The following is a 19,652-nucleotide window of genomic DNA, read 5'->3' as shown; positions in this document are numbered from 1 at the left end:
ATGTTCAAAATGCAGCTTCATTCCCCTGCTGAAAGAGAAGATGAAAGGCTTAGAAAAATAACTCTCTACTCTTCTGATTATCAGGGATGATTCAATGTTTTTCTTGGGGGAAAAAGTGCTTTGATGGGGAAAGAAAGAGAGGAAGGAATCTAAAGAAGTGAAAGGGAATCCAAACCTATATAATAAGGAAGTTCCAGAGTGGAAGAAGCAACACAGAGAAGGAAAGATCAAAGAAATTTCAGAGTTATCTTGTAGGTTTGAAGCTCTAATAGTGAAGAGAGAGCTAGTTGTCTTGAAGAAGAAACAGCTTCTCATTTTCTTTTGTTGTTGTCTGTTGTTTTGTGTGTGTGTGTGAGGCAATTGGGGTTAAGTGACTTGCCCAAAGTCACACAGCTAGTAAGTATTAAGTGTCTGAGGTCATATTTGAACTCAGATCCTCCTGAATCCAGGGCTGGTGCTCTATTCACTGCGCCACCTAGGTGCCCCAAATTATTTTTATTTTTATTTTTGCGGGACAATGAGGGTTAAGTAACTTGCCCGGGGTCACACAGCTAGTAAGTAAGTGTCACGTGTCTGAGGTTGGATTTGAACTCAGTTCCTCCTGAATCCAGGGCTGGTGCGTTATCCACTGCACCACCTAGCTGCCCAGCTTCTCATTTTCTTTCTTTCTTTCTTTCTTTCTTTCTTTCTTTCTTTCTTTCTTTCTTTCTTTCTTTCTTTCTTTCTTTCTTTCTTTCTTTCTTTCTTTCTTTCTTTCTTTCTTTCTTTCTTTCTTTCTTTCTTTCTTCCTTCCTTCCTTCCTTCCTTCCTTCCTTCCTTCCTTCCTTCCTTCCTTCCTTCCTTCCTTCCTTCCTTTCTTTCTTTCTTTCTTTCTTTCTTTCTTTCTTTCTTTTTTTTTTTTTTGCAGGGCAATTGGGGTTAAATGACTTGCCCAGGGTCACACAGCTAGTAAGTGTCAAGTGTCTGAAGCCAGATTTGAACTCAGGTCCTCCTGACTCCAGGGCCGGTGCTTTATCCCCGGCTTCTCATTTTCAATGGAATGATAATAAGGATCTATAGGTTTTATCCCAGGGAGAAGGACATCTGGTACTGGTCATAGCTGTGGCCTATGCAAGGGTAGTCTTATGCCAGGGTAGTCTTATGCCAGCTTGACATGAATAATCAGGACATAACTATATTCTTGGAGCACGTATCCATGACATAATTTAGAGCCCCCTGAGTATCATCTAACCTGATGACCATTACCCAATCTGGTAATTTTGGGGAAAAACATGATGAGAAGCATTTAGATATCAGTAGAGAAAGAAACTGAAGTGACATCATTATGGAAAGGAGGAGGTTGGACTAGTTGATGTTAACACCCACCTTACAAAGCTGTTGTGAGGATCAATTGAAATAACATCTGTAAAGCACAAACCTTGAAGTGATATATAAATGCTAGATATTATTTTCATCATTATTGGGATCCTTTCCATCTTAAGAGTTGGTAATGGTAGTAATAGTGATGGTTATGGAGCATACTAGATATCAGCCAGACAGAAGAACAAAATAGACAGTAAGTTCTGGAAACATCAAAACCCTAACATAGTGGTACAATATAGTAGTATGTGGGTATTTCACTGATTTATGTTTTTTATTTTGCTTTAGGTTTTTTTTTCCTTTTGGTGAGGCAATTGGGATTAAGTGACTTGCCCAGGGTCACACAGCTAGTAAGTGTCAAGGATCTGAGGCAGGATTTGAACTCAGTTCCTCCTGAATCCAGGGCCAGTGTTCTGTCCACTGCACCACCTAGCTGCCCCTATTTCACCTATTTAAACAATCTTCTATGGGGCAGCTAGGTGATGCAGTGGATAAAACACCAGCCCTGGATTCAGGAGGACCTGGGTACAAATCTGGTCTCAGACACTTGACACTTACTAGCTGTGTGACCTTGGGCAAGTCACTTAACCCTCATTTCCCTGCAAACTCTCCCTTTCCCCCCCAAAAACAAAACAAAACAATCTTCTAGAGTTTTATTTTGGTTAACAGCAGAACAGTTTGTAAATTACTGACCTGCCTTAATTTTATTTCATTCTTGAAAACATAGAGAAAGCAGTGAGAGGAACTATTCTGAGCAATAAGAACTGATTGCTGAAATAAAAATGACAGTCTTGGGAAGAAGTTACTACCCCATCTTATCATTTATGATAGATAAGAAAGAAAAGTCAATGTATGTCCTATATTTTGGCAAAGTGGGTTTCAAGGAGTCCAGAAAAAGAATATATTGGGTCCCATGGACTCAAATTCTACCAGGGAAGTTGGCAGAAGAGGGGTGGGATACTCCTGAAAACAAAATTATGACAGTACAAACAAATAATTTTGATGAAGATAGAAGAGGAGGTGATCTAAAGAGAACTGTATGGTTGCATAGCAAAATAATCAACCAACTTATAAAGGAAAGAGACAGATGCAGATAATAAGTAGTTTTTGGGGTTTTTTTGGTGGGGCAATGAGGGTTAAATGACTTGTCCAGGGTTACACAGCTAGTAAGTGTCTGAGGCTGGATTTGAACTCAGGTCTTCCCTGAATCCAGGGCCAGTGTTCTATACACTGCACCACCTAACTGCCCCCTCATTATGTCTTTATAGACAAAATGGAGAAATGTGGGCTGGATGGATATAATATTTGAAAGTGGCTGAATGAACTCAGAGTGATGTCAGTCTAGAAGAAATTCTCTAGGGGAAAGCCCAACGACCTCCCTTTTGTTCTATTCCACTCAGTATTTTTATCATTGACTTGGATGAAGATAAAGATATTATCAGATTTGTGGCTGAATGATCATTTGGTAGGGATGGTGTAGAGAGCTTCACTGTTTGGTTATAGATTGGGCTCCATGACCTTCTAGCTCAACAACTTTTTCTCTTTTATTATTTCTTTTTTCTTTTTGTTTCTTTTTTGGGCAGGGCAATGAGGATTAAGTGACTTGCCCAGAGTCACACAGCTAGTAAGTGTCAAGTGTCTGAGTCTGGATTTGAACTCAGGTCCTCCTGAATCCAGGGCCAGTGCTTTATCCACTGTGCCACCTAGGGGCCCCACCAAGAGATTTCTTAAAGAAAAACATTTGGGTAGCTAGGTGGTACAGTGGATGAAGCACCGGCCTTGGATTCAGGAGGACCTGAGTTCAAATCCCATCTCAGACACTTGACACTTGCTAGCTGTGTGACCCTGGGCAAGTCACTTAAGCCTCATTGCCCTGCCCCCCCAAAAAGAGTAGTACTCTACCCATTATGCCAAGCTGCCTCTCTATACCTAGTCTCTATTGTACATAGTAAATATATCATCTAAGAATAACATTCAAGTACCATGATTTAAAAGCATAAGATTACTGCATTAGAAGAGAATTTTTTTTTTTTACAAAGCATTCCACTAAGGATATGAAGAGATGTTAAGAGAAAATAACAATATAGTCCTTATGGGATTAAAAATAAATGCTGGGAAAAATACCTTCACAATCTTCTTTTAAATACTGGTTTCCAGGATTCTGAGGTTCTTTCTTTCCTGAAGACATGGAAGTATACATATGACCAGGTATCTCTTCCTCCTGGGACCCAGGGACTTGGCAGTTAGAAAGTGTCACATTCTTGCCCAAGGACACAGAAACTTCTGGATTCCCAGGTCCATTATTTACTGATTTTTCATTTGGGTGGTTTTGCTCTCCTAAAGATACACCAAATCCTTGCTTCGGTATTCCCCTTTCTCCCAAGTAAAAGAAGAGCTTTGGATTCCCGTTTGTTTTTTGCTCTAAAGTGCCAGCAACTTCTGAATTCTCATACTGGTGGCTCTCCAGAAGTTGAGCTGCATTTGAATTTCTAGCTTCCACTTTCTTTAAATTAATAGCTGTTTCTAGAATCCCATCTATTTTGTTCTCTAAAGTCACAGCACTTTCTGGAGATGAAGGTTCTTTGTCTCCTGAAGAAACAGGACGGAATGTTAGCTGAGTCCCTTTGGGACGTATGTTCACAGTCTGGCTCCTTGGTCTCTGCTGAACCTCTGTCAGATGTGAGCCCTTGAAAGTCCTCTGATCTTCCCAGTTCCTCTGGAATTTCTTCTGACATTCTTGCTCAACATACATCTGGCTGGATGAAATTGGCACCTGAAGCCCAGCTGTGCTGACTTCATCTGGGCTCTGCAAATCAGCATCTGGATTCTCTATTATCCTTTTCAAAGGAACAGTTGTTTCCAGTCTCTTAGATCCTGTTTCCCTTGAGAAAACAGAGGCTTCCAAGGTTTCTGTGACATACTCTTGAGGAAAACATTCTGAAAAGACACACAGATAGCAAATCATTAAACACTCATAAATCCAAGATGAAGATTTGGGGGTAAAAGGAGGAGATAGGAGGGAACCATTTGTCAAAATTAGCTAAAGTGCAAATTATAAAATACTTGAGGAATTTAAGTTTAAATTTTACTTTTAAGTTAGGGCTATGGATACATTCAATTTATTTGCTTTATTTTCTACCTTTAATGAGTGGAATAACTTGTAATCAGCACCCTAATTTTTGGTATGCAAGGAATTTTGGTTAAAATAACTCTTAAAGTGCTTTAAACAATATGCCTATACTTTGGGAGGGGGTGGGGCAATGAGGGTTAAGTGACTTGCCCAGGGTCACACAGCTAGTGTCAAGTGTTTGAGGCTGGATTTGAACTCAGGTCCTGCTGACTCCAGGGCTGTTGCTCTATCCACTGCATCACCTAGCTGCCCTTATACTTTGTTGTTGTTGTTGTTGTTGTTTTGTGGGTGCTCTTATACTTTCATTTAAACTAAAACAACAACAACAACAAGAAACCTGGAGTGGGAATCAGAAACCCTGGAATTCAGCTCTGACTTACTAGCTATGTAGTTAAATCATTTGACATCTTGAAACCTCAGTTTTCTCATATATAAAACAGGGATAATAATACTTTCACTGCCACCCCAGTCTTTTTCAGACGTCCTTGGTACATTGAATTTATTTTCACATTTTTTCCATATATTAATCAATTTTGTTGATTTTTTTATCCCCTGTTCTTTTAAAAATGTTATTTATTACACAGGGTGGCTCTCTGGAACAAGAAAGGGAATACTGGGGGCAGCTACATGGTACAGTAGATAAAGCACTGGCCCTGGATTCAGGAGGACCTGAGTTCAAATCCAGCCTCAGACACCTGATACTTACTAGCTGTGTGACCCTGGGCAAGTCACTTAACCCTCATTGCCCTGGAAAAAAGAAAGAAAGAAAGAAAGAAAGAAAGGGAATACTGGGATAAATTCTGGTGATGTAAAAAGCAAACAATATCAACAACATGTATTTTTAAAAAATAATATTTTCACTGCCTGTCTCAAAGGGGTGTTCTGAGGATAGAAGTGCTTTATAGGGGGCAGCTAGGTGGCACAGTAGATAAAGCATTGGCCCTGGCTGGATTCAGGAGGACCTGAGTTCAAATCTGGCCTCAGCCACTTGACACTTACTAGCTGTGTGACCCTGGGCAAGTCACTTAATCCTCATTGCCCTGAAAGAAAAAGTGCTTTCTAGACATTAAATAAGGATCTGTCATTTGGAAGGTGGGCACTCCTTCCATCAACTCATATTGCAATCTCTTGAGAATCCCTTCTATTTGTAACGTACTTTATGTACGTTATTTCATTTGATCCTCTGATCAGCCATGTGAGGTTAAGTAGGATACCTATTATTATAACTCCTTAAATGCCCCTCACCCCTATCCCCAACTTCCAAGTTATGAGGTGGATACTACCTCCTTCACAAGCCCTTCCTTGACTCCCTCAGCTGAAAGGGAATTTTCCCTTCTCAAATTTCTCAATGCACTTGTCCTCTCCTTTGCACCCATGATAGTCTATAATACTCTGCCTCTTATCATGGTTTTCCACTGGAAAGAAAGGAAGCAAAGAACAAGGAGAGAGATCTGTATTTCTTCCAGGAAGGAAACTCCCCAAACTCCTCTTCTAGACTGAAGACTTATATGAGCAAGCACCAAACATGGTTAAGATGCTTAAAGATACTTGCAGAGGCAGGGGGTAGGAAACTGATCAAAGAGGCAAATGCCTGGAGAAACCAGGACATGTGATCAAGGGCACATGTATAAGGGCAAAGAAAAAGGCTACTGCTTTCTCAGACTTGATCAAGTGAGGAGAATGGGGAATGATGTTGAGGGGATTTGAGACATGGATTAGGGGAGAGGTAGTTCATAATGGATGACCTCAATTTGCCCAGTGAAGTAAGACGTGAGTTCCTCTGTTAAAAAGGAGAAAGGAAGAGTGGTATAGGTGTTTTGAAAAGAAAAAGTTTTCCTTGCAGGAAATGATAATACTAATTTTTAATATTCAATATAATATTCAATTTTATTTATATTTGATATTATAATATTTAATAAGCTAAGGAATTGCTTTAGCATTGCCAAGGAGATCAGGATGCTGGAGGTTTTGTACAGAGGTCTGTCCTTATTCCCCACTCTTCCTCAATCTCCCTGGGGAATTTGTCCTAACCTGGAGATTGGTGGATGAGGGTTGATATGCCCCCCAGACTCCCAATTAAAGGGATTGTGGGTAGTTGAAGTTATTCTGGAGCACACTGACATTAGCAGTAGAAGGGGGGGGGCAGTGCTCTGGAAGTAGAAGAGCTGGGGTCAAGAGACCAGAAGCTACAAAGGGAAACAGTGCTGGCTGTAATATCCTCAGTATGAGACTCCAGACCCAGGGCTGTCCGGGCCTGTCATGTACAAGATGTGTCAGGATTGATGCTGTGTCACTGAGACCTACCTAATACTGTGGGGGTAGCTAGATGGCACAGTGGATAGAGCACTGGACCTGGAGTCAAAAGGACCAGAGTTCAAATTTCACCTCAGATACTTACTAACTGTGTGACCCTGGGCAATTTACTTAACTCCAATTGCTTTAAATATCTAATCTATATCTTGCCACTGGACCCAGATGGCTCTGGAGGAGAGTGAGGTTGGTGACCTTATACAGCTCTCCTTCACTTAAATCCAATTCACTGCAAGTCATGACATCACCTTCCTGATGTGTCATGGTCCTCTTCGAGTAAGAAGGACAAACAACAACAACTCAGCACCGCAGAACTGACACAAAGTGTTCTGTCCTTCCCTTTCTTGCCTTTCTTCCTCCCTGGCTTCTGATAAGGTGTATGCCTGCTTCCCAAAACTTATCTTTCCTTCTTAAAAGTTTGTTTACCTTTCTGCTTCACTCAGTCTTTCAAACTGGCCATTGTGACATGTGCTTTTACCCATTTCGTTGCAAATCTATGTGTCTCCTTGATCAAATATAACAGGGAGGACCACAAAGGAGCAAATGGAAGGGAAAGAAAGAAAATGACAATTGAGTTATTTTGCCAGATCAATGCTCTGAGGGCTTGGAGTCGAAAGGAAAAAAAAATTCTTTTTTTTTTCTTCAATTTCCCAAGGTAGAGGGAACAATTATATCAGAATCTCTCTAAGCAACGAGTCGGTAATATGGCTGGGAGGCTGGAAGGTGATAGATTGGGAAAATATTGAAGGGCCATTTTCTTGGCCATTTTCTTTCCAGTTTTCTGAAAGAAGAAAACACCCCCATGCTGGTGAAGCTGTCCAGTCCACATAAGGGTAGGGGCAAGTAAAATGCAGTGACTCACAGAAATGGAAGGATAAATGGACTGGTGTACAGCCATGAGCAGCCAGCTCATATTAGATAACATACGTTTGTTGTGAATCCAGCTAGTTGAATAACTTTCTTTTTTCTTCTTCCTTCCTTCCTTCCTTCCTTCCTTCCTTCCTTCCTTCCTTCCTTCCTTCCTTCCTTCCTTCCTTCCTTCCTTCCTTCCTTCCTCTCTCTCTTTCTTTCTCTCTCTCTCTTTCTTTCTTTCTTTCTCTCTCTCTTTCTTTCTTTCTTTTTTTTGGTGGGGCAATGAGGGTTAAGTGACTTGCCCAGGGTCACACAGCTAGTAAGTGTCAAGTGTCTGAGGCTGATTTTGTACTCAGGTCCTCCTGAATCCAGGGCTGGTGCTTGAATAACTTTTTCTAGCAGCATCCAGCAGTATGCAAGGACGGGGAGAGAAGGGAGGTAGTAGAAATAATCCAGGCCTGGAGAAGGACAAGGCATGAGCAGTGACAAAAAGGAGCATGGGATTCCCTATATAATGGAATGTGTAGCTAGAAGGCTACAGTTTCTACCAAAGATCTTTTTTTTTTGTTTGGTTGTTTTGTTTTGTTTTTGGTGAGGCAATTGGGGTTAAGTGACTTGCCCAGGGTCACACACCTAGTAAGCATGTAAAGCTGAGGACAGATTTGAACTCAGGTCCTCCTGAATCCAGGGCCGGTGCTCTATCCACTGTGCCACCTAGCTGCCTCCACCAAAGAGCTTTTTGAGACCAGGGGAAAGTTGAGGTAAAAGAGCAGGAGAAAGTCATGCAAAATTCCAGCTATCTTTGTTGGCTGCTCAGTCTTTAGGAATGGGAGCTCTAGATTTGGTGGACAAATACAGTACCCCTAGCTGGGCTCTGGAGTGTGTGCATGTCTGTCTGATGCATGGGGTTGTTCTCAGAAAAAGGGAAAGGAAGATACTGATGGGAAATAGGGTGGTGTTGTCATGTCTGACTCTTCATGACCCCATTTGGAGTTTTCTTGACAAAGATACTAGAGCAGTTTGCCATTTCCTTCTTCAGCTCATTTTATAGGTGAAGAAACTGAGGCAAACAGGGTGAAGTGACTTGCCCAGGTTGACACAACTAGTAAGTGTCTGAGGCTGGATTTAAACTCAGAAAAAAGAGTTTTCTGACTTCAAGCCTGCTACTCTATCCACTGGGCCAGCTAGGTGCCCTAGGGTGGTATATAGGAAAAAAAGGAGAAAATGAGAAACCAAAGAAGAAGTGAAACTAAGAGTTTCCTGAAATATTATGATCTGGGCCCGAGACTTTCCACACAGTCAGAGGTCATCCTCCTGCCTCTGAGAAGAAGAAACACTTGAAGACTACCCACCTATGACAAAACTCAAGAGAAAACCACTAGCATTGTGCTCTCTTTTTTTTTCTTCCTTTTTTTTTGGTGGGTCAATGAGAGTTAAGTGACTTGCCCAGGATTACACAGCTAGTGTCAAGTGTCTGAGGCCAGATTTGAACTCAGGTCCTCTTGAATCCAGGGCCAGTGCTTTATCCACTGTGCCACCTAGCTGCCCCTAGCCTTGTGTTCTAATGGAAAGAGCCTGGGCTTGTGAATTAGGTTTTCATTCTGATTTGGTTATTAACCAATTGAATATCTCAGTTTTACCATCTATCAATTAGGCTGATTATTAGTAACTTGCTCTAACGGCCTTAAAGGGCCAGTGTGAGGTACATTCTGTAGTACAAAGAATATTGGATTGGGAGTCAGGAGAACTAGCACTAACTACTAATTAGTTGTGTAAACTTAAACAAATAAATCACTTTACCGGTTTCCTCCTTTGTAAAATGTTCTCATGTCCCTTCCATCTCTGCCATTTGATGGTCTTTGTTCTGATGTCTCTTCTAGTATTTTAGGTTCTGTATTTCAATTTCCCTTCCACTTCAAACATATGTTCTAGAGCAGGAATTCTTAACTATTTTGTGTATCAGGGACTTCTAACACTGTCACTACCCATTCTTTTTTTTTTTTGTAATCTTTGAATAGAATTTTATTTTCCAAAATATATGTAAAAACAGATTTTAGTATCAATTTTTAAAAAATCATTGTGTTCCAACTTCTCTTCCTCCTCCATTCCCACCCCACACCCACTAGAATTCAAGCATTTCAAAATAAGTTATACATGAGTAGTCATGGAAAACAATCCCACATTAGCTAGGTTGTGAGAGAAAACAGTCAAAAAACCCCAAAACTTCAGATTAAGGAATTATCAAAGAGGAGGAAAAAAAAAGTGTTTCCATTTGTTTTCAGATACTCTCAGGTCTTTCTCTGTAGATGGGTTGCCATTTTCATAAGTCCTTCAGGGTTATATTAGATCATTGCCTTGCTGAAAATTACCACAAGCTTCCCAGCAGATCATCTTACACTATTGCTGCTATTTTGTATACACTACATTTCACTCTGCTTCAGTTCATGTAGGTCTTTCCAGGTTTTTCTGATAGTATCCTGTTCATCATAACCTGTATATAGTACCTTAAACTTGACAGAAAAATTTCTTCATAATAGCCCAGCAAGGTAGGTACCATACATTTTGCCATTGTAATCAATCATCATAACTATTTCCCTCCATCCTATTCCCTTCCCATGATATTTACTCTATTTTCTATTTTCTTTTAACCTATTCCTCCTCAAAAGTGTTTTACTTCTAACTGTCCCCTCCCCTGCTCTGCACTCCCTTTTTTTCACCCTTTCTTCCTTATCCTCTTCCCCTCCTACTTTCCTATAGGGTTAAATAGATTAATCCTCCCAATTGGGTGTGAATGTTATTCCCTCCATGAGCCCACTCTGACAAGATTAAGGTCTTTGAGCTAATTCTGTGTTCTAAATTTTCTTCCTCCCTCCCTCCCTCCTCAACTCTCCCTATGAAATCAGGCAATTCAATATGTCATACTTGTGCAGTAATGCAGAACATCTTCACCTTCCTTGAAAGTGTTTTGCTTTTTACTGCTCTCTCCCCCCAATCTGCCCTTCCCCCCCTCATCTCCTTCCCCTCCCTCAGGGCAAAAATATATTACTATACCTACTTGAGTATGTATATTAGTCCTTCTTTGAGCCAATTCTGATGATATTGAGGTTCACTCACTCCCCGATTCCTTCCCCCTCTTCCCCTCCCCTCCATAAGCTTTTTTCTTGTTTCCTTCATGTGAACTACCTCTCCCCAGACCATCTTTCCCCTTCTCCCTCCCCCAGTCTATTCCTCCTACACCTCAATTCTATTTTATGGATGTCATCATGGGTTAGTTAGGTGGCACAGTGGACAATGCACCAGCCCTGGACCCAGGAGGCCCCAAGCCCAAATCTGGCCCCAGACATAAGACATCCCACCCTGTCTGCCTCACAAAGAACAAAACATAAATGCTTTATAGATACCATCCCTTCATATTCAGTTCAGACCTGTGTCCTCTGTGAATTCCTTACTGAGATAGTTCTTATGATTTCGAAGTATCATCTTCCCATATAGGAATATAGTTTGATCTTTCAATATCCCTCATGAAGTCTTTTTCCTGTTTACCTTTTTATGCTTCTCCAGGGTCTTGTATTTGAAAGTCAAATTTTCGATTCAATTCAGGTCTTTTCATAGCAAATGCCTGAAAATCTTCTTTCTCATTGAAATTCCATTTTGCCTCTGAAAGATTATGCTTAGTTTTGCTGGGTACATGATTTTTGGTTGTAGTCCCAGTTCCTTTGCCCTCTGGAATATCATATTTCATGCCCTCCAGTCCTTTAATGTAGAAGCTGCTTTATCTTGCTTTATCCTTATTGGAGCTCCACAGTATTTGAATTCCTTTTTTCTAGCTGCTTGCAATATTTTCTCCTTGACCTGGGAGTTCTGGAATTTGGCTACAATATTCCTGGAGGTTTTCCTTTTGGGATCTCTTTCAGGAGGTAATCAGTGGATTCTTTCAATTTCTATTTTAGCTTCTGCTACTAGAATATCAGGGCAATTTTCCCTCATAATCTCTTGGAGGATGGTGTCTAAGCTCTTGTTTTGGTCATGGTTTTCAGGTAGTCCAATGATTTTCAAATGATCTCTCCTAGATTTATTTTCCAGGTCAGCTGTTTTTCCAAGGAGATATTTCACATTGCCCTCTATTTTTCATTCAATTGGATTTGCTTTACTGTGTCTTGGTTTCTCATAAGGTCACTAGCTTCCATTTGTTCAATCCTAATTCTTAGGCAATTATTTTCATCAGACAGTTTTTTAATCTCCTTTTCCATTTGGCTTTTCAAACTGTTGACTTTTTTCTCATGACTCTCCTGCATTGCTCTCATTTCTCTTTCCATTCTTTCCTCCCTTTCTCTACATCTTCTTTCTATCTCTCCTACTTTCTCTTCAAAGTCCCTTTTGAGAGCTTCCATGGCCTGAGACCAGATCATATTTTTCTTGGAAGCTTTGGATGTTGGAGCTTTGACTCTGTTATTATCTTCTTCTTCTGAGGTCTACCTTTCCCCCAAAGAAGTTTTTGATGGTCTTCTGCTTTTTTTGCCTTTTCATCTTGGCTTACTATTACTTGGCTTTTAGCTCCTTCTTAAAGTGCTGCTTCCAGGACACACTGTTCCTGCTGTAGCACGGCACAGGAGGTGATTGCCACTACCCATTCTAAACTCTAAATATTCAGCCCTTTCCAGTTCCTACCTTTTAGATAACAGAGGTGAGGGTGCTTTGAAAGTCTGAAGAACAATACAAATGTAAAGAGGTATGAGTGTCATTTGCAAAGGGAAAAAAAGATAGGCTGCTGGTCATGGCTGCCAGACTTACCTGGGCTAGTTGCTTTGCTGAGCTCCTCCGCCAGGAGATGTTGGTTGATAGCTCGCAACACTTGTAGGGTCAACTTCACAGCATATTTTTCCCCATAAGAGTTGACCAGAAGAGTAGCAAGCTTCACTGGTCCAGCAGCATTTTGAAGCCTGCCTTGAGGAATGGGATCTAGGTCTTTATCCAAGTTGGCATTCTGCAGTTTGAACTTGAATTTCTCCAGATCATAGGCCACCAGGCTCTCCAAGGTGTGCAGCAGGTGGTCACTCAGGTTCTTTGCCATAAGACCAGTTCAATGTTTCTAGAGCCAACCAGCCAGGTATCAATAAGGGTCAGAAAATTCCAGCCCTGGGGCTGTGAAAGAGATATAGAGAAGTGACAGGTTGTGAAATAAAGGAAGGAGAACAGGAAGCAGAGGGAGGAACAAGTGGAGTATCAGACTCCTCCCACTCCCATCAACATGGGAGCTCATTTATTATTCCAGATGTCTTGCCACCTCTCCCAACTACCAGCTGATCAAATACAGCTCAGGAGGCATCAAAATATCACGAAGGATTTTAGAGAAGGGTGACCTCCAGTCATCTTAATGTGAAAGAAACAAACAAATGTGAGGGAGACCACTACCTTAGCTATTTTAGCCAACCAGTTGTAGATAGGGCCAAAAAATAATGATAAGAACAGGTAACATTGAAATGATACTTTTCAGTCCACAAAGTGCTTTACACACTGTGAGGCAGGTAGTGTAGATTTTATTACAGCATGCCATTTAGAAATGATAAATAGATGATCAGAGAAGAAAAGCAACATTCCCAAGGTCACACAGCTAGTCTAAGGGCCAGGATTCAGAGGATTATATGTTTAGAGCTGGAAGAGGCATAATAGAGCATCTAGAGCAATGATAACATCTTGCAGAAGAGGAATCTGAAGCCTAGAGGGTTTAAGTGGTTTTCCCAAGGTCACATGAGTACTAGATGATCCCCTTCCCCAAGAAGGCCTTTGAACCCACATCTTCCAACTCCATAGTCTGTACTCTTTGTATTGTACCACACTGTCTCATAAATCTGCCTCTCCTCATTTAGATCTAATGTTCTTTCTATCATACCATAAAGCCTTTCCCAGAACAGATCTTAAGAAATGTATTTTTTGGATTAGTATTCTAAGCTGGACATTGAGAAATTCTACATATCTGTACTGTTTGGAACAAAAAAATAAATCTGTTATAGGCCACTTACTTTCTCCCTGAAAGAGATGAAAGTTGAGGGAGAAGAACAAAAGCTCATTCCTCACTTTTCTTCTGGCAGGATTGGTAGAGTTTTGGTGGGTCAAGGTTTAGAATAGTGGCAGCCTGAGTAGACTAAGGGTCTTAGGAATGGTTCCCACCAATTGGAAAAAAGTATATTCTCCACTAATTTGGCTAAATGAAGATTCATTTTGGATAAATGATTTGCAATTTCAAAAGATAAATGTCCTGGGAGTGTTGGATTAACTAATAACTCATTTATACTTCACTTTTCTTTTAAAACCTAGCTATGATGAACCCCACGGAGAGGATGGGAGTTTTGGCTGAGGGTAGAAGAGAGAATAATTCTAGTGCCTGGTGCCTTTCTCAGGAGGGCAGATCTGGTTAGAGTGCTAAAGTATGTATCTAGGGTGGGGAGATAGAATTAGACAACCAGAAAGCATCCTGAGGGCACTGGGAACATAAGGGGCCAATGACAGGCCCTAGGATGTAGGCAGGAATAACATTTGCCTAGGGATTTGATAACAATTCTGATCTGTTAAGTTACCATTGCCTGTGCTTCAGGCTGCCACAATGAGATACCATGACCACTAGAATTGACTCAATGAGTATTTTGGGGGTAGAATTTCAATTCAACAACTACCCCAAACCTACTATTTTCCCAGCCCTAGGTTAGGGCCGACAGAAGTAAATGACAATGTTCATGCCTTCAAGGAACATAGTATCTCATAAAAAATGATTACACACTAATCATTTGAGTACAAATACAAAACAGTGAATGATTAATTCTATTCCACAGAGCAGTTTTAGGAGTTCAAAGAAGAAAGAAAACTCAGTAGATTTTTTTTTAAAAAATCGTGAAAGTATTTTATTGTTTTCCAGTTACATGTAAAGATAATTTTCGACATTTGCTTTCCTGAGATTTTTAGATCCAAATTTTTCTCCCTCCTTCCCTTCCCTCCCCCTTCCCCAAGACAGCAAGCAATCTGATATAGGTTATATATGGACAATCACATTAAACATAATTCTGCATTAGTCATATTGTGAAAGAAGAATCACAACAAAAGGGAAAAACCTCAAAAAAGAAAAAAACAAAAGTAGAAACAGTATGGTTCAATCTGCATTCAGAATCCACAGTTCTTTTTTCTGGATGTGGAGAACATTTTGCATCATGAGTCCTTTGGAATTGTCTTGGATCATTGATTGCTGAGAAGAGCTAAGTCTATCACAACTGGTCATCACACAATGTTGTTGTTACTGGAGAACACAGTAGACTTAACTGGTCAGGAAATTTTTCATGGAGGAGGCAGACCTGGAGTTGTACCCTAAATGTAGATCTGGCTGCAACATGTTGTACAGGAAGGCACACTAGTCATGGAAGCTCCAACTAGTTCAGGTTCCAATATTTACTGCTTGTGTACCCATAGGCACCTCAATTTGCCTTAGTTTCCTCATCTGTAAAATGAAAATAGCCTTTGTGATAGTTTTCTCTCTCTCTCTCTCTCTCTTCCTCACTGCTAATTCATATCTTTTTACCATTTACCAATTGGGAAACAGAGTTTATTTTTATAAATTTCAATCAATCCCATATATATGTGTATATATATATATACATTACACACACACACACACACACACACATATATATATTTACAAAAGAAATAAGGTCTATTATAGGGTCTCCCCCCCTCCCATTTACCTGTTCCCTCCTAATTTTAGCTGCATTGGTTTTCTTTGTATAAAATTTTTTGAATTTTATGCGATCAAAATTACCTGTTTTATCATCTGCAATCTTCTCTGTCCCTTGAAATCTTACCCTGACTATAGATTTGCAAGGAAATTTCTTACTTGTTTCTCTAATTTGTTTATAATATGACCTTTTATATCTAAGTCATAGATTTAGGCTAATTTTGGTGTATAGTGTGATTTATTGATCCAACTCTAATTTCAAACAAACTGCTTTCCAATTTTTCCAGCAGTTTTTGTGAAATAATGAATTTTTTACCCCTAGATGCTGGAGTTGGAGGGGCACTATCAAACAGCAGATTAATTTGCTTTTATATAATATGTACCTGGGGCAGCTAGATGGTGCAGTGGATAAAGCACAGGCCCTGGATTCAGGAGGACCTGAGTTCAAATCGGCGTCAGACACTTAACACTTACTAGCTGTGTGACCCTGGGTAAGTCACTTAACCCCAGTTGCCTCACTTTAAAAAAAAATTGTACCTAATGTGTTCCACTGATAAACCTCTCTATTTCTTTTTTTTTTCTTTGGCAAGGCAATTGGGGTCATTTCTTAACCAGTCTCAAATTATCTTAATGGTTACCGCTATGTAGTATAGATTAAGAGTTGGTGCTGCTAAGCCCCACTTCCTTCCCACTTTTTGGATTAATTCCGTTGAGATGTTTGACCTTTTGTTCCTTCAGATGAATTTTGTCACTCTATAAAGCAGTCCTTTGATAATTTGATTGATGTGGCATTGAATAAATAAATTAACTTGGGTAGTATTGCCACTTTTATTATATTGACCTGGCCTACTCATGAGCAACTAATATTCCTCCAGTTATTTAGGTCTGTCTTTATTTCTGTAAACAGAGTTTTATAGTTCTATTCACATAGCTACTGTGAGTATCTTGGTAGGTAGACTCTCAAATATTATATTCATTCTTCTTTTAAACAGAATTTCTCTTCTATCTCATTCTGCTGGGTTTTGTCATAATATATAGAAGTTCTGATAATTAATATGGATTTATTTTTCTATCCTGCAACTTTGGTGAAGTTTTTGTTTCAATTAATTTTTGTTCAGTTTTCTAGGATCCCCTCTAGGAAGGTTTCTCTTCTACTTACTTCCTAACTTCTTTTTACCTCCCCAAAACAAATAAGAATGGTTTATGACTAAAGTTTTTCCCCTTTTCCACACATTCACTAAAGCACCAAATACTCTCACACATACTCACTTGTCCTTTACAAAAAGTGGATGAGGGCTGAGCATATTAAATGCAGATACTTGAGGGAAATTCCTAAATTTCCTTTCTCATGGAGCTTCAATAATGACATCTTGCCTTGGTCATCAAGTAGTCACCAAAAGGATTTTCCCAAAGTGAGACGAAATATTTCTGTCATACATGCAACTTCCTCTTTCTTTTATTTACAAACCTGGACATTTCTCTTCTTTTCAGGTAAGAGCCCTGAAATTTGAGAGCAGGACCTTTCCAAAACCATTCCCCCTACTTTGTGTCAGGGGCCTTCTACTCAAATATAAGCAGGAGCTTAGAGGAAAGGATGGAGAACTGATTACTAAATGAGATCACAGAAGTGAATCTGAAAGGAGAGGAAGAAGAGAGAGACCACATCTACAAGAGGAAATTGGTTCACTGATTTTATGACAGTTATTTGATGAGCAAAGAGAAGTTATTTGAGGAACACTACAGGTGAGGCAGAGAGAAAAAAGCAACAGTGGCTAGGAGGCAGAAAGAAGGGGTCAAAAGAGAAGACAGAGAAGCTGAGGATTGTCAGAGAAGCCATTACTCTACTAATCTGACAGGTGTGGCTCATCTTCACAACCTCATTTTCTATTAATTCTTTTTTTTTCCTTGCAGGGCAATGAGGGTTAAGTTACTTCCCCAGAGTCACACAGCTAGTAAGTGTCAAGTGTCTGAGGCTGGATTTGAACTCAAGTCCTCCTGAATCTAGGACTGGTGCTTTATCCACTGTGCCACCTAGCTGCCCCACAACCTCATTTTGAACTAACCTGAGAGTCTACCCAAAAAGAAGGTTTCTAAGAGTAGATGAAAAGACAGAGCAGAAAATGAATCTAGAAGGTGGTGGAGAAGTCTGAGGAAAAAAGAATAAGGACTGGAACAGAAGGTGCAGGAATGAAGAACTCCAGATGTGCCACTGGGAGAGAGATTCTGTGCGAGAGAGGGCTTTATCATGAAGTCAGTAAAATTAGTCCCAGAAATTTACATTCTAGGGCCCCTAAAAGACAATCAACTCTTCTAGGATTCTAGGTCACACCAATGCTCCATCCCACCTCAGATTTTTAATCTGATGGTGCTACCAAGGGTCAATCCATGGGAGTCTATGGACCGGGTGCATGATTCTTTGGCATGAGCACTCAGTGTAGAGAGATCTACAAGTTCTGGCTCAAGACACTTACTGAAAGATGGATGTTAGCAAGGCATGTCACCTCTGAGTATGATCTATCAGAGGGGAATAATATTTGCCTTACTACCTAACTCCAAGATGAAGTAAGTACTTTGTAAACCACACAGCCCTATAGAAACTTGGACTATTATTTCACATAATATTATATACTGGGTAATTATAAAGTTTTTTTAAAGTATACAGTTCAGGGGCAGCTAGGTGGCACAGTGGATAGAACACCAGCCCTGGAGTCAGGAGGACCTGAGTTCAAATCCAGCCTCAGACACTTGACACTTACTAGCTGTGTGACCCTGGGCAAGTCACTTAACCCCAATTGCCTCACACACACACACACACACACACACACACACACACACACACACACACACACACAAAGTATACATTTCCACTGGCTGAGATTAGTTTATAGATTAGTGTTTGATAACTAAGAAAGAAGAAAGTCAGCAGGAGAGGTCTGTATCATTCAGGTAAAAGGAAAACACAGTACAGGATAGAAAGCATCCTGTAAGCCAGTGGAAGGCCCTGCCTCAACAAGCCAGAAGGAATTCCTGAGGCCCAGTACAGCCAAGTAGGCAAATGCCAACATCAGGAGCCCCCATGTGCTTCATAGCCCTGGGCAGCACCAGGCACAAGTGTTTCAGCAGGAAAACAGCCAGGACCTGCAGTCCCCAGCACAAGTAGCTTGGGACAGTGCTCCTTCTACCCCAGGAGCAGAGCTCAGATTTAAAAATAAGGAAAAAGGCTGGAAAAAATGAACAAAACAAAACAAGAATCTGACCATAAAGGTTATTATGGTGATGGGAAATATCAAGACACTGGCTCAGAGGAGGACAACAATGTCAAAACACCTACAGGCAAAACCCCCAAAGAAAAATGTGAATTGGTCACAAGCCCAGAAAGATCTCATGGAAGAACTCAAAAAGGAGTTTAAAAATCAAATATGAAAGGTAGAAGAAAAATTGGAAAAAGAAATGAGAGTGATGTAAAAGAATCATGAAAAAAGAGCCAACAGCTTGGAAAAAGGAAAGCGACTCCTTAAAAAGTAGCATTGGCTCAATGGAAAAGGAGGTACAAAAGCTAATTGAGGAAAAATTTCTTAAAACTTGGAATCGGCCAAGTAAAAGCTAATGATTCAATGAGACATCAAGAATCAATCAAACAAAATTAAAAGAATAAAAAAAATGGAAAAAAAATGGAAAATACCTCACTGTAAAAACAACTGACCTGGAAAATAGATCCAGGTAAGAATCACTGGACGACCTGAAAGTCATAATCAAAAGGAGGACATGGACATCATACTTCAAGAAATTATCAAAGAAAACTGCCCTGATATCCTAGAACCAGAGGGTTAAATAGACATTGAAAGAATCCACTGATCACTTCTAGAAAGAGATACCAAAGTGAAAACTCCAAGGAACATCACAGCCAAATTCCAGAACTCCCAGGACAAGAAAAACATATTACAAGCAGCCAGAAATAAACAATTCAAACACTGGGGAGCCACAATTAGGATTACACATGATTTTGCAGCTGTAATATTTAAAATTTGGAGATTTTTCTTTTTAGTGAGGCAATTGGGGTTAAGTGACTTGCCCAGGGTCACACAGCTAGTAAGTGTTAAGTGTCTGAGGTCAGATTTGAACTCAGGTCCTCCTGAATCCAGGGCTGGTGCTCTTTCTACTGCGCCACCTAGCTGCCTCTGAGAATTTTTAAATTAAAAAAATTTTTTTTTGTTGGGCAATGAGGATTAAGTGACTTGCCCAGGGTCACACAGCTAGTAAGTGTCAAGTATCTGAGTCTGGATT

At 40.2% G+C, this 19,652-nt stretch overlaps 1 protein-coding gene across 1 annotated transcript in view; it reads right to left on the bottom strand.

Annotated features, from left to right (window-relative positions):
• The window catches only part of MEFV (MEFV innate immuity regulator, pyrin), a 33,965-nt gene extending 21,243 nt beyond the window's left edge, over nucleotides 1–12,722 (bottom strand). The window contains exons 1-2 of the mRNA XM_043978141.1: nucleotides 12,443–12,722; nucleotides 3,484–4,296 (exon numbers count right to left, since the gene is read on the bottom strand). Of these exons, the coding sequence (XP_043834076.1) occupies nucleotides 3,484–4,296; nucleotides 12,443–12,722 (1,093 nt within the window). The remainder of the gene's footprint in view (nucleotides 1–3,483; nucleotides 4,297–12,442) is intronic.
• Between the last annotated feature and the right edge of the window lie 6,930 nt (nucleotides 12,723–19,652).

This window comes from Dromiciops gliroides, chromosome 1 (assembly GCF_019393635.1).
Source record: "Dromiciops gliroides isolate mDroGli1 chromosome 1, mDroGli1.pri, whole genome shotgun sequence".
NCBI lineage: Eukaryota > Metazoa > Chordata > Mammalia > Microbiotheria > Microbiotheriidae > Dromiciops > Dromiciops gliroides.
This window is presented reverse-complemented; position numbering and strand designations above follow the sequence as displayed.